Raw genomic sequence first — 15862 nt, forward strand, 5'->3', positions numbered from 1 at the left:
TGGTGCCAAAGTTCCGAATAGGCAGTATCCCTCAGTCTCCGACAGTTTGATTTTAGGGCAGTTTCATATCCCACATGCAGAAGAAATGAAGAGGATAGTCTGATCTAGGCAGCTTTACATTCCATTGCTTTGAACAAATGACTGATGTATGCTGTCTTAGTTTCGTTATCAGCCCTGTACCCAGGTTGAAAATGAACTTAAGTCAGTATTTTAGAGCCATTGACCAAAAGCGTGTCAGTATTCTACAAATAACACAACATTTGGGACACATCTAGGGAACCGAAATCTTTCTGGCAAAATTCTTTGGATAGTTTCCACAATTTGCTTGCTGAGACCACCATGTGGCCTTCATTGTACTTTGTCTCAAGAAAAGATCTCAGGAAATATGTGAATTAATCCGCCACATCTTCCTGGACCACATTTGTGTTGAAATTCTCCACAGGGACCTTGTGCCTGCCAAGTCCTGTCCCCCTCTTCAGATTCTTTTTCACTGTTAAAGAATCTTACTTAAGCACCACCTTCATGAAGAGCATTATTCCGTGCAGTATCAAACATCAATGACTTTGATAAGAGAGCATTTAAATTGGCTATTAGCAAGACCTGCCTTTCTGTAAAGTTGCGCCTGCCATCCAGAGCAATATTAATCTCTTTTATCAAAGTTTAGTGTTTGATACGTCATGTAATAATGGTTTTGTCAAATGTGGTGCTTAAATAAAATTATCTAACTCTGAAAGAGAATCTGCACACATGTGGCAACTCAGTACTCTAGCTTCTGCTGCAGCACGCACAACCACACTTTGATCTTTCCCTGAGACAGAGTATAGAACTCCTCTTGGAACTGAAAACCTCTCCATAGTGTAGACTTAAGACTATCTGAGCTGTAATGCTTGGAAACTACCTCAAGTGACACTTCCATGCTGAATCATACAAATAGGTTATATAATCTTCTACTTTTACCTTTTACCCTTTCTTTCTCATCAAACCTCTCTTGACTTTTCCGAGATACAAGTAGGAATATGTAGACATTTTTGGTTTTACATGTGAGTTGCTATCCCTCTGACTTCATAATTGTGCGTTTCAATATTTTGCACTATCCCTACTTATGTGGCTGCATTTTATTTTCACACCTTCCTCAGAGTTTTGCTCTGTTTTTCTTAATATATTTTAGCATTGTGTCCTGTGCAGTGGTAATGGGTTTTCTAAAAATTCTTCCAGTTAAGATTTAAATAGATAATTTAAATATTTCAATTAGCACAATTTAAATAATGTAGGCAACAAAGGCAGGCAAACCATGTACAAGTCTGGTGCATTTGCAAGCAGTTAGCCTATCTAATGTGATTGATTTGCAGCACAACAGCCTGAAAAACTAGAGGTTAACAGGCTGTATTTGTATATTTACATATAGTGCAAACATTTTCACAGAAAAATCTAAAATTGAAAAATCATCTGAGGGTTTCTCTGTTTTGGCAAAAACATGATTGTCATTCATACATAGTCGTACTTTAAATCTTCTGCCTCACATCACTAGTCTGAGTTTCTCAAACTGTTTTTTTTGTGTGTTTTTCGAATGGAATTTTTCGAATAGGGTTTTATTGTGTTTTACAGTCATGATTTTAATGTTGTAACCCGCCCTGAGACTATAGTAAAGAACAGGTAATAGATGTAAATAGAAAATAGAACTAGTCCTGTGATCTTCCTCTTTTGAACCTAAATTTGTGAGAACCTAAATTTGTAACCCTTTTAGAACATGAGTGTGGTGGCAAAAGAGATTGGTTTGTTTTTTAAGAAAACTTATTTTAAGCTTGTCTTTCCTACAGTGAATCTGGACTCATAGGATGCAGGTCTCATTCACAGAAATGCATGTATAGTGAATGTATGTCATCCCGAGCACACATAGTAAAAAATATCTATAGGATTTTAAACTACATTTTTGTTTGCTATCTAAGCCTCCACCAGCCATTTGAAAAGTACATACATTTCAAGAAAGATATATTTAAATAACATATGCCAGCAAATATCCCTGCTACTTTTGAATACTTTTGAAGGAGCTGGTGTCAGACAGGGAGAAAGTATATGTTACATTGAAAGTATATATTGAAGACAAGAGGTACCTATGTTTAGCATCAACCCCACACACTTCTTTGACCTTTCTGGGTTACACAAAAGTACAGGAGTTACTTTTCATATTTATTGTTTTCAAGTAAAGGAGATGTGGGAATGCATATTAGTATGCAAGGAGGAATAGAGAGGTACAGCTAATTGGAACCTTCCTTCATTTCCCCCCCTGTGCTTTTGAGTTGGCAGTGGGGTGTGGGAAGTGGGTGGTGATTGGCCGTGGTTAAGACTATTTTAGTGACTGTTACGTTCCTTGCTGAAATAGTTCTGTGCTACTGAATAATCTGTCTATGCTGTTTTTATGTCTTTGCTTGTTTTATTGCTTATTTTAATACTGATAATTGTTAAGCTTGTTTTTATGTTTTCTCTGTATTATTTATATCTTGTGAACAGCCTCATGGAAGATTTTGGAAAGGCAGAGTATACATTTTCTAAGTAAACTAATGTAGTGGTAAAAACCTCAAATCTGTGACAACGCAGACTCTAATTCTGAATGCTCTTTTCATCTTTTTTGTGTGCAAAATTAGCTGTGTGAGCAATAATCTGTCCCCTATCTTTGCTTGCCGTACTGATTTTCTGTTTGCAAAGAGATTTTAATTACAGGAGAGCGTTAAATATTGGGATCATCCATCTCTAGTCTGATGCAGTCTACTTTAACCACTTTAACCAGTCCTTCTGTGCCATTAGGAGTCCACACCACAAACTACACCTCAGTGTTCTGACTGATACATCTGGCTAAAAAAGTTTGAGGGGACTAAAAAGGGCAGGACAACAAATAAGAAGTAGTGTTATTTAAGATCTTTTATAGACAAAAGCTGCAGATATCATTTTAGCTACCGTGTTTCCCCGACAATAAGACAGTCTTATATTAATTTTTGCTCCCAAAGATGCGCTATGTCTTATTTTCAGGGGATGTCTTATTTTTCTGTGTTCTGTTCATCGGGCATGCTTCAAACAAAAACTTTGCTGCGTCTTACTTTCGGGGGATGCCTTATATTTCGCACTTCAGCAAAACCTCTACTACGTCTTATTTTCAGGGAAACAGGGGTATCAATATTTTATGTTCACATATTTTGTCAATAGTTTGGATTTTTTTTTAAGGATAAGGACAGGAAGTGCTTGTCTTGAGCTGTGTACCTGATTACATGGAAGCACATCCCTTCCCTAGAAGTGACTTCAGGCCTAGGCGCTGGAAGATAAAAACAGATGAAGTATGATATCTGGTTTGGATGTGTGAAGCAGTGTTAGCAGACAGTTTCTCGCATGCTGATTTTTCCTTCTTCACTTAATTCCAGTTAAAGCATTAATAATGTATCTTTAGTGTTGCTAGCATGGTGCTTTGTGTTTTAAATAATGTCAGAATGTTTTACACAAATGTGTCCTTTCTGAGACTCTCCTTCCTTGCTGTGGGAATAAATTTTTCACCCCTGTTCCAGGATGGAAAACAAGCTTTAATAATAGTATTCAAAATACATGACAGCCGTTTGCAAAGATAGATTTAAAGTGGAAACTAACAAACATTGTGTAACAGCTGCTGAAGATAAAGAATGTATTTGAAGGGGTGGGGGTGGGGGGGGAAGAATGTTACCGCTTTAAGATAAGGTGCCTTTGCACTTTCACACAAACAAGATTGATTTTGAGCCGACTCCTACTGTTCGCTTTTTTTTTTTTGAAGAAGAAGAAGAAGAGCGATTCTCACGCTGGATATAGCTAACATGTTCTCAGTAACAGTGTTTTTTCTTCTCCCGAAATCCACCAAAACTGAAGAAAAGTTCAAGTGACTGTTCTTAGCAGCTGTGTGGCCTGGAGTTCACTAGGAAAGCTGGCTTCCTGCAGTCCCCTATTCATCACCTGCTTCAAAGGCAGCCTAGCTGGCTATAGTTTGCAGGCCAGGTAGGGTGCCATTGTGCACAGTCCGGGAGGATTAGTATCAAAGCTGCGGCAACCGGGCTCTTGGTCTCAGGCTGCCATTCAGTCTAGCAGGGAGAGGCTAAGACTGGCCAAGGTCATAGTATCCAGTGGGGTGTGGACTGGGAAAGGATCCTGAGAATAGAATGCTTCTTATGAAACCATGGCACAAGCTTGCGGCACAGCAGGTGACCCACTGAAGGCATACATCTGTTTATGTTGTACCGTGGCTGACAATGAAATAATGGAGCTTTTTAAAAGAAATCATTAAGGAAAGTGGAGTATGTACGAGTCACCTAAATATGAGTTTTTCTTTTGGCGAAATCATAACAAAACCTTTTGAATTTGTGTGTGTACATGCGTGAAGAGGAGAGGAAACTGATTTAACCATTTCTAATCTGCAGTACTGCTAGAAAGCAACAGCAGGATCATTTGGAATGTATGCAAAATGTGACAATGCGTTTTTTTTTTTAAAAAAAACCCGTTCTGATATACATGCGAGTATTTTGGGTTGAAAGATGTACCAGATTTTCTTAGTTGTTGTGCGTACAGAAATTGCATGGAGGATCCCCCCAAGACAGAGGTGCATTTGTGTAGTTTTTAAAAGAAAACCTGAGGTAAGGATGACGTAAAAACAAATTTAAAATAGCCAACTTGATGAAATTGTAGAGGGGGAAATTAAGCTGTAAGATGAGTTGTCATGACGACAGGGATGTTCTATTGATGAACTGTACTCCTCATTGTCCAATCAGATAGTAGAGCTGAAGCTGGAGCATGAACAGGAGAAGACGCACCTATTCCAACAGCATAACACAGAAAAGGATTGCCTGGTCCAAGACCATGAACGGGAAATTGAAAAACTAGAAAAACAGCTTCGGGCTGCTATGACAGAGCATGACAATAAAATTCTGGAATTCAGGAAGCGAGATGCGCAGGTAATAATCAATAACATTTCAGAAATCAGAGGCTTGGGTTTTTTTAATCCTGTTTCCAGTGTAGTTGTTTCACGCTGTTTTATCGTTTGCGAAACTGACGCATAAACACAATTTTGCTTTGCTTTGCTTTTATCCCCTACCGCTCCCTCCCCTGCCAATGCTGGAAAAGGCTTTAACTGGAGGGCCGGGTGGGGGGGGGGGTAACCACAGGTAGCCAGATTAAGAATCCCATGGTGTGCAATAACTTGGCCTCTTATTTATAATCTTGTCTCATTTTCTTTCACGATGGATTTAAGGGAAGTAAATCTACAATAGCCCCCTCCTCCCTCTCTGGGTAGATCTGCATTTAATATATCTGGGTCATTCTTATATATATATTAGTTTTTATCCCTTCAGGCTGCCCCAAAATTGCTGTACTTGACTTCTCACTTGATTTTTCAGCATTTTCCACAATTTCTTTTAAGAAAGAGCCTGTGTGGCTAAGGTTATCAGATGAATAGTTAAGCGACGCTTTGAATTTTTGGGTTTATTAGGTATTTCTATCCACCTGCAGGGATACATCCATGTGTATGTATGTTATGTATTAAACCCCTCCCAACTCCCATCTCTATGGTCACTGTTGGAAGCCATTTGGCAGAATAGCCCCCAGCTGTCGTAGCATTTGACTCTTCAAACTTATGGATGAAATGTGCACTGTCAGCATGGACAATTATCTTTATTAGTGGTTCTATTTTTTAAAAATCTTCTTGGCTGACTGTGGTGTTGTCTTTATTATGTGAATGTCTAGCTATAATTTATGATCTAAAATGCGTGTAGTATAAAAGCCCTGAAGTAAAGATACCTTTAAATTTAGAGCCTATATGGTCAAATAGGAAAATAATTATTGCTTTATTGATATGCATTAGGATGGCTTAGATAATTCTGTACAGCAATGGGTATCGTTGTGGTAGATTTAGCCGCCATACACTTTTTGCACGTTAAATTCTTTTTTCCGTTCCTGTTACATGCATATCAGCATCCTTGCTATATAACCATATATAGTCCTATGGCAATTCTCTATACCATATTTAAACACAGTTAACAGCTTATTTTGTTTTATTCTTTTGCCGCATGTTCCAGAAATTCAGTATCAGTTTGCCTAAAATAAAGGTAAACCATAGGTGAAACACATTTTCTGTTTAGTTCATTTTTTCTTCTAATGTTTATCAAAAAAAGGAGACAATATTTTTAATGCATATTTGATAATGAGCAATTGATGGCCCTTGTTTGCAGAATACTCCACTACTGTGTTTTCATGTTTATAGCTTGTTTTCAGAGACAGCACCCCAGGTGTTAATTCCAATTATCTTTACACAAGAAATATTCAGTATGAATTGTGATTATGGAATACACTTACACAATTTTAATTTATATATTAATATATGAAAAAGAAGCCTATTGCAATTACTAGCTTTTGTGCCATTAGATATATCCAGTGGATGCAATCCAGAGAAAATTTGGTGAGCCCAACTCCTGTGAAACCAGTGGATTTAAGCATTTAACTGCCTTTCAGTTCCACTGACTCCAGTGGTCATTAGGTATACCTAATGGTTGCTGGATTGTACCAAACAACGCATGTGACTTTGTAGGAACATTTGAGACTTTCTGATCTTTACTATCCTACATGTATTGTCTGCTTTATGGCTTCAACTGATGGGTATTTATGGGAGGAGGTACAGCACTTTTTATTGTATGTGTACCGTATTACTGTGTATTGTAATACTGTGAATCACTCCTCCTATGCTGTAAATAATTGTAATAGAAAATCTCCTGTTGTGAAATAGTCAATATATGATATGGGTAGGCAGTTGAAATGTCATGTAGTTACACTGGAATTCTTTTTTTTCTTTTTATTATTTTTAGTACTGCCTTAGTACTACAATCATATAGTATAGTACAGAATATATTCTTACACTAGGCTAGGCCATTTTCCTGACCTAAATGCCTTTCTAATAACTTCCATTGTTGCTAAGGAGAGAACATTCCATTTGAAAAGCCAGATATATTATTTCGATAAAAAGGTTGTGCTTTCGCTGACAAAACTGTGAGAGAATTTAGATTTTGCAAATGATCACTTCATGTATAACCCATATGAGTTCAACTGATTTGCTATAATCTGTCGTAGCAGTATCAGTAGTGGCATTACCAAAGCAAAAAAGGCTGGTATATCTAACAAATACAGCAAAGTTTCAGTAAATACAAGATGACTGTTATTGTTAATAAATGTTATGTTAATCTTTTTTATTGTCATTAAATCATGTTTGTGCTGTGTAGTTTCCAAACAATCTCCTTCCACTCAAATGCTTATGACATTGTGGAAGCCATTTTGTTTAGCTAGCCTCTTCAGGTGATAAGCATCCTGGCAAATAAATCCTCTTATTTATTCTAACAGGCAGAGATGATTCATGGTTTTAAGCTGAGCTTAATTTATCAAGTTGTTTTCCAATCCATTTCAGAAGTCTCACATTAAGAGCGGTTGCATATTTAACTTCTAATAACTGGAATATTTTTTTTTGTAAAATTTTGAAGGAGCATTTCCCAAGCCTTTGAAAATCCTTTGTATAGTATACACATCTGAGGTCTTATATCATTTATTTGCTAAATGGAAGATACACTGCAGGTCTATTTGACAGTGTGTCACAATGAAAGTTTTCATTTTTTTAAAAAAAATGTGCTGTATCCCAGAAATTACGTCAAAATATTAGCTTTATTTTCAGGTGTAGTGAAATGGAGGTTTCATTTAGCATACTCTTAACATTTCTTTTTTACTTAGAAAAATTGTACCTCATGCAGTTACTAAATCATGTTATAATTTTCACTTTCTCCTAGCATTTGAATTTCATTTTGTCATAATGAGCAGCATATTTTAAATCTAATGTTTATAGTTAACAGTAATAGAATTTAGAATAACACATGTAGTAGGTTCCAATACTAGGTGTCACATATTTAATTACAATAGTTTACATACAGTAAATTTATATAGTATTTAGATAATTTATAGATGTTGTCTATCACTGGATAATTTGGTTCAATATTCTTTACAATATTCAATTTATTAGTACCCAAAATTATAATCTTGTTCTAACAAAGTAATCTTTTACAAGAGGAGTTTTCACCTTACTAGCTGCAAATGTACCAATTTCGCCATCTTACTGTTTCTTGATTTAATTAATGTCATATTTCCCAAGTACATGATACACATTTTTGCCTTTTCAAGGAGTGAACTCTTCCCATCTGCTGTGTATAGTTTTATCTTCTTAATCCTTATTTCTTGGCTGTTTGACCTTTTTCATAAAGAAAGGAAAGAACTTCAGAGAAAACACATTACTTTTGTTGTTCTGAAATAAAATAGACAAAAAGAAAATGAAACCTCCCCCCCTTGTTTTTGCAAGGTGCAGCTCTGCCATTTTCTTTCTGTCATTCATAAATGTGTAGGCATGAAATTGAACAGTAGAACAGGATGTAATGTTACAAAAGATTAATAGCTAGAATGTTGATATGCCATTTATTTGTCTTTAACTGTTTACTATCACCTAAAGTTAAATGATATGTATTCTAGATCCGCTTATATTGATGAATGAAAATAATCTTTGTAATTTTGAAGTATTTGAAGCTAATAGGAAGAAAAACTTGTGTAAACAGAAGAGACAAATGTGACAGGATAAAGTGTTTGTATACTCTTTCATTCACTTTTTTTTGTTTTACTTTCCTTACTTTTCTATTCTCCCATTCTTTTCCTGATTTTTTTTCCTCTAAGAATTGCATTTTCTTTCTTCATGATATTATCCTTTCATTCCCTACTCTTTTTTATGAGATTGAAGTTGATTCCCAGTTATGAGGTTGAAGTTGATTCCCAGTTTCATATATATAAAGCTAACAGTGACTTTGTTAGTCACGCCCTAACACTGAAATGGCTGGACGGATCGCCCCCAAATTTTCACATGACGTTTCTCCCTGTTCTGGGCAGGTAATCAGACCTTCAAATCGCCGAAAGTCCATACCTGAGCCAGGTAAAACGTCTTTTTCCTGGCACACCAGGCCATGAAGCTGGCTGTGTTTAACTGTCACCCTTAGAATGTTCGTGCAACATGTCTGTGGCCTGAGGGCTTGGTATGAGGGCTTAGAATGTTTGTGCAGATGGGCAGAGAGATGAGCAGTGAAAACAATGAAATAGAGTAATATACTGTTAAAGGTATCTGGCGGAAGTGAAAACACATACACACTTTGCTGTGTAGAGACATCAGGTGGGGTTTCCCCACCGCATGGTAACTTTTCACTCTCTGTGCCTCACCCACTACTACTACACAACACACATACTCTCATCCACATCCAGCTCATCCTCACACACCTCACTCTGCCCTCCCTCACATCCAATCACCACTTACCCACTTCCTCACCCATATTCGCCACAGCTCTCTTTTACTAAAAGCAAGCTGAAGTTTGCCTTTTTCTTCTAAGAAAATCCACGGTGTGGGGGCAAACCAACACTACTGGCTCCACTTCTTTTGCACATGGCCCTTTAAGAACCCAGAGAGCTGGCCTCGATCTGAGTGCCTCACCACCCTGCCTCTGCTGCCTGACTGGGATAGCCTCCTTGCCCCAGTTTTGCCTTACCCAAGCCAGGACTGTGCGTGTCAACCAGCCTCATGGGCAGCGGGATTTGCACTCTGGACAGTTCCGTTGTGGAATGGAAAGAGTTACATTATACTAAAAAAACGAGACCACCATATAACAATGTGAATTGGAAAGGGAAAGAGGGATTCCATTTGACCACCCCAAAAGGCTATGCTGGGGATCATTGGACCTGGATGGACATCTGTGTGGGTTGCGGACTGTGATGAGAAGGACAATTGCCACAGCAACGCGTGGCCGGGCCCTGCTAGTTAAAAATAAAGCCACATCTAAAGTTTTCTGGTGATTAAAATCAGAAAGAAGCTTTTGGGCAATCACAATGTCTGAAGAAGGGTGAAGATGGTTTAAACGTATCCCAGGTGTTGCATTCAGACATCAGTATATAATTCACAGTCAAACAGACCGTGAACCAATGTTTCCGGTTGGTTGGAGGAATCAACCAGTCTTTGGTCATGGTTGAAGGAGCAACCAGTCTTTGGTCATGAAGAATCAGTGAATATTGGCCAGTTAACATTGCTGTAGGTAAGATGTTAAGGCGTGCCTGCATGAAGGTATGTCGCAACAGAGAATAAACTAAAGAAGTGAAGGGATCCAATTTCTGAAATTTTAGGACTCACTAACAACTCAGATCTGTGAACCTGTGACAATATGGATTGTTTATCAATGTCAAATAGTTTTTCAGTAGTCTTGAGTGCCTGATTCCCATCTATATTTATTAAAGAGTCCACTGGGAGACCAGTTGATGCAATCTTGTTTCTTATATGAGAATCCCAATTAGAGCAGAATGTATCAAACAACATATCCCAAATCAGGGTGCCAGGTTTGGCATTAAAATGAACGCAAAGCCAAAATTTGATAGTGTAATTCCAGATCTGGGTTTCTAGTAGATATAGGCCTGAATCGTAACATAATGTATAATAGGCTACACAATTTGGGATCCCAAGTAACCGTTGCATAAATTGTACCTTCAGCTTTTCAGGTTTCTTGGCCGCTACACTGGCCCATAGTTCCTTATTTGTTAATCCAACCACAAATATTGAGGATAATTTTAAAACTCTATACCCCAAAATAAGACTTGGACCACCACATATACACCCCGACATTCAGGGGACGCTGCCCTCCATACAGATTTATGTTGTTTCCTGATCCAAATCCAAGTGGCTAACTGTTCAACAGTGGGATGCCCCCTGAATAAAAGCACATGCAGAAAGAATAAAAGCACATGCAGAATAAAATCACACATGATCACGTTCGGGAGACTGTCCTCTATAAGAAAACATGCACTTATTCCAGGTCCAAACACTGGTTCTGACTTCAGGAGTTTTTGTTTGGGTTGCCATCAAAATGCTAATGTTGGGATGAAGATTTGAATGAAAAATTTGAATGGATGCATGCCCTCTGAACCCCCAAATAAGGTTTGGACCACCACATACCATACACTCCCACATTCAGGGAACTGTGGCCTCCAAGGAGACCTATGCTGTTTTTTGGTCCAAAGCCCAGTTTTTGCACTAACTGCTTGCACTAACCTCCAGGACAAGTGCACATGCAGAAATTGAGGGGGAATTGCACCCTAAAACACTCTTTGGACCAGCACGAATTATGTACTTCCACACTCTGGACACTTTCCCATAAAAGAAGACAAGCACTGGTGCCTGGTCCAACCACTGCATCTGGCCCAGGTCCACTTGGAGGGCATAGCCCCCTGAATGTGGACATCTATGATATATGGTGGTCCAAACTTCATTTTTAGGTGTAGAAGGAATGCACTCATTCCAGTTCCAATACAGGCTACTTGGAGGCAATAGAAGGCCCTGGTGCCAGAACCAGTGCTTAGACTGGGAACCTATGCATTACAGGGGACAGTCTCTGGAGTGTAGGGTGTGTGTGATTTGCGATGGTGTAAAAATTGTTTTGAGATGCAACTTTACCCCACTTTCCGCATTTGTATTTGTCCTGAGAGCATTTCATTTTGGAGCATTTAACACAAGAACTGGGCTTTGGACCAGGAAATAGCATAGATCCACTTGAAGAGCAGAGTCCCCTGAATGTTGGGATGTATGATATGTGTGGGCCCAAACCTTTTTGAGGGAGGGCGTTAAAATTATTCTTAATATTTGTGGCTGGATTTGTAAGGAAATGTAAAAAGGGAACTGGGAACCAGCTTCAGCCTCCTCTCTTTCTCTATATGTCTGCCCTAAGTGTACTTTGCTGTTCAATAGATTCTTAACAGTGATGGTATTAGTTCCTTTGAAAATGGAGCTCCTGATACGTTACTTTATTTATTTTTGTCCATCAATTCACAACTTATGTGACTTATGACGACCCCAAAGGGTTGCCAAGGCAAGAGAGGTTCGGAGGTGGCTTGCCTTGCCTGCTTCTGCATCATGACCTTGGTATTCCTTAGAGGTCTCCCATCCAAATACTAGCTAGGCATAGGGCCAGGAATATGTGACTGGCCCAAGGTCATTCAGTTAGCTTCCATGGTGCAAGTGGGGATTTGAATTTGGGTTTCCCAGGCCTTGGTCCGACAACTTGACCACGACACCACACTGGGTCTCGCTGATATTTTAATATGTATTAAATAAATTATGCTCTGTTTTGATCAAGAAAACTTGTTCTGTTTATAATGATAATTTGTAATCCAGAATGGGAAAGATTTCAATCAAATTTTGTGTTTTTTATTTTGAAATCATTTGGGAGTGGTCTGATATAGTTTCCCTTTGAGACCACCATAAAGAGCAGAAGATGCCATTTAGGCATAGATTTTGGATATCCTTGTTATCAATTCCTCTTTGGCTCGCAGGTAAAAATTTCAAGTATTTATTCTTCGAATGAAGTTATTGTCAGCTTCATGTTCCTTTGGCTCTGATTGTTAGGACAAGAATAGTTGTTTCATTCTGAAATATAAAAATCTGCTACCTCTGAACAGAAATCAAAGATTTTTTGTTAACAAAAATAAAGTTTTGAGCAGAGGATATATGTATTTCTGGGCACTTCAATCTCAGCCCAACCAATTAATCAACTTTAACCTGAAATTAGATCTTAAATAAAGTTCCAATCTAAATGAGAACATTTGGAGTGTGGAAAATCTGCAGTTTTCAGTGGACTTCTACATCTATTCTATAGCTGTACGTAATTTCTACTTGATGCGATTTCTGGGAAATTGTATGCTTCCTACCCTGCTAAAGGGAGGGAAGGTGGCACAGTATACAATGATGGCGAACCTTTTCGAGACCGAGTGCCCAAATTGCAACCCAAAACCCACTTATTTACCGCAAAGTGCCAATGCGGCAATCTAACCTGAATAACCCCCTCAAGCAGGGGCCAGCCTGCTGTAGCCTCCAGCAAATCCCACATGCGCCGCTCTGTGCCACCTCTGCCCCCCCCCACCCCGGGCAGCAGGCACCTGGAGCACAGGCACCAGGCCTACCAGCTGAGTCCTCCCTGCTTGCTGAGGTGCACGCACATCAAGTCCAGCGGCTCAGGTCAGCCTAGATATGTGCATGTGTGTGTGTGGGGGGGGGCAATTTCCCCCCACATGATGAACTCTGTGCGTGCGTGCCCACAGAGAGGGCTCTGAGTGCCACCTCTGGCACCCGTGCCATAGTTTCGCCACCACTGGTATAGTCCGATTTCATCAAATCGTAGAAATTAAGTAAAGTCAATACTTGGAAGGGAGATCTCCAAGAAAACTGCAGATGAATCCAGTCAACCCATCTCTGCTTCTCAATTGCTTGAAAGCCCCTTGCTGGGGTTGCTTGGTTGGCTATGAGTTAATGGCACTTTACACATACCCTGCTAAAGTAGACCGATAGCAGATATTACTTTTTCTACCTTGCTAAAGTAGACCAGTGACAAATATATTTGTTTTGTTTAGTGCATCGAACACTTAATAAGCTGTCATAATAAGTTAGCAGTGGTGGTAAGGAATTTCTATCCTAAGTTTTGGGGGGGAAAGCACTTTATACTCATGGATCCCAAAGTTCCCTTATTCCTTTTGGCACAGAAGATCCTGCAAAAACAAATCAAAACGTTGATTTGTTAACAATTTCAATAATGTTGTTTACCATTCTCAAGTGCTAAAGTTACTAGTTCCAAAAGATAGGCAATAGAAAGTAGATGAAATTATATCTCCTTGGATCAGTACAGTCTGGTGTAATAACACACAAGCTTTCAAGATTTATAGAACTTTACATCACTCAAAGAAACCACTATCTCATTTGAGTTTATGTACCAGTCAACCATGAATAGCATTCCTAGGCTGCTCTAGTAAAAGGAATAAATTCAAAGAATCATTAATGGCTTGGTTAGAGGAACTAACTGAAGGAAAACAAAACCCAACCTGTAAAACAAGCTAGGAACCAAAAAGGTTGAAAGAAAGAACAAAATCAAAAATGTACTTTTTATCGCGCACTGCCAAATAACTAAAATTAAATATGTCACATTAAAGCCCCAAATTAGGTGTATACTCAATAGGTGCACTTCCAGCTTATAACACAAGCAGTCCAATCTAGAGCCCCAGGCGTTTGGAAATGGCACTGCTGCTGTGCCAACCTACTTCCCCCAGAGGGCTTTCTGACAGCGCGGGGCGGCAAAAAAAATAAATTCCACCCCTGGGGCCCTGAAAGCCTTCCATGGGGATTAATGGGCTTATGCTACTCAAAAAGGTGGTGTAAATCCAAGCCTGGCTGCAAAGGCGGGGCGGGAGCTGACACCCCCTTCGGGGGTGAGGCGGTCTACAAATATAATAAATAAATAAGTAAATCTAGGAATGCCCCTGGCACATCCCGCTATGCCCACAAGTTTGGGAGTGGTACGGGAATGCTGTGTCCTGGAGGGCCTCACTGTCTACCCGCTGATGAGTTTGCTCCTCTGCCAGGTAAGTACCGCACAGAAGGCAAATCTGCTGACGTGGGCCTGTTCCACCTCCACACAAAGAGTCGCTCCTCCCCCCCAGATTGGCTCGTTAAACAGTCAAGAATGGTTATACCCATGCAATGCCACAAATGCCTGATGCGTTTCAACCCAAAAAGGTTTTCTTCAGAGGTCAGTAAAATACACACACATACACAAAATATCTTTCATAAATTCATAAACTAAAATTTCTTATTCAGTTTGTATGTGCATTCTGTAATTGACAAAAATAATGATTCACAAACAAGTGATTTCCCCCCTTGTTCCTCCTTTCATCTCCCCCTCCCTTTCTCTTGGTTTATGATTGAGTATGACTAAGCAATTCTGATGCATTACATCATTCCACCATAAGAACATAAGAACAAGCCATCTAGATCAGACCAGAGTCCATCTAGTCCAGCTCTCTGCTACTCGCAGTGGCCCACCAGGTGCCTTTGGGAGCTCACCTGCAGGATGTGAAAGCAATGGCCTTCTGCGGCTGTTGCTCCCGAGCACCTGGACTGTTAAGGCATTTGCAATCTCAGATCAAGAGAAGGATCAAAGATTGAGAGTGAAGCCAGGAAATGCGAGCTTCTCCTCCATAAATCTGTCCAAGCCCCCCTTTTAAAGTTATCTTGTATCCAGGTTGAAAGTGGCCATCACCACCTCCTGTGGCAGCATATTCCAAACACCAATCACACGTTGCGTGAAGAAGTGTTTCCTTTTATTAGTCCTAATTCTTCCCCCCAGCATTTTCAATGTATGCCCCCTGGTTCTAGTATTGTGAGAAAGAGAGAAAAATTTCTCCCTGTCAACATTTTCTACCCCATGCATAATTTTGTAGACTTCAATCATATCCCCCCTCAGCCATCTCCTCTCCAAACTAAAGAGTCCCAAACGCTGCAGCCTCTCCTCATAAGGAAGGTGCTCCAGTCCCTCAATCATCCTTGTTGCCCTTCTCTGCACTTTTTCTATTTCTTCGATATTTTTTTTGAGATGTGGCGACCAGAACTGGACACAGTACTCCAAGTGCGGTCGCACCACTGCTTTATATAAGGGCATGACAATCTTTGCAGTTTTATTCTCAATTCCCTTCCTAATGATCCCCAGCATAGAGTTTGCCTTTTTCACAGCTGCCATGCATTGAGTTGACATTCCCATGGAACTATCAACTAAGACGCCCAAATCCCTTTCCTGGTCTGTGACTGATAGCACTGACCCCTGTAGCATGTATGTGAAGTTTGGATTTTTTGCCACTATGTGCATCACTTTACATTTTGCTACATTGAACTGCATTTGCCATTTCTGAGCCCACTCACCTAATTTATCAAGGTCCG

General features: G+C 39.5%; 1 protein-coding gene across 6 annotated transcripts in view; it reads left to right on the plus strand.

Annotated features, from left to right (window-relative positions):
* Positions 1–15862, plus strand: part of CEP112 (centrosomal protein 112) — a 282423-nt gene that overhangs the window by 121502 nt on the left and 145059 nt on the right. For all 6 annotated transcript variants that reach the window (XM_048491015.1, XM_048491020.1, XM_048491019.1 and 3 more), the window contains one exon: positions 4776–4958. In XM_048491015.1, coding sequence (XP_048346972.1) covers positions 4776–4958 — 183 coding nt within the window. The remainder of the gene's footprint in view (positions 1–4775; positions 4959–15862) is intronic.

Source organism: Sphaerodactylus townsendi, linkage group LG03 (genome assembly GCF_021028975.2).
Source record: "Sphaerodactylus townsendi isolate TG3544 linkage group LG03, MPM_Stown_v2.3, whole genome shotgun sequence".
In the NCBI taxonomy this organism is placed as follows: Eukaryota; Metazoa; Chordata; class Lepidosauria; order Squamata; family Sphaerodactylidae; genus Sphaerodactylus; species Sphaerodactylus townsendi.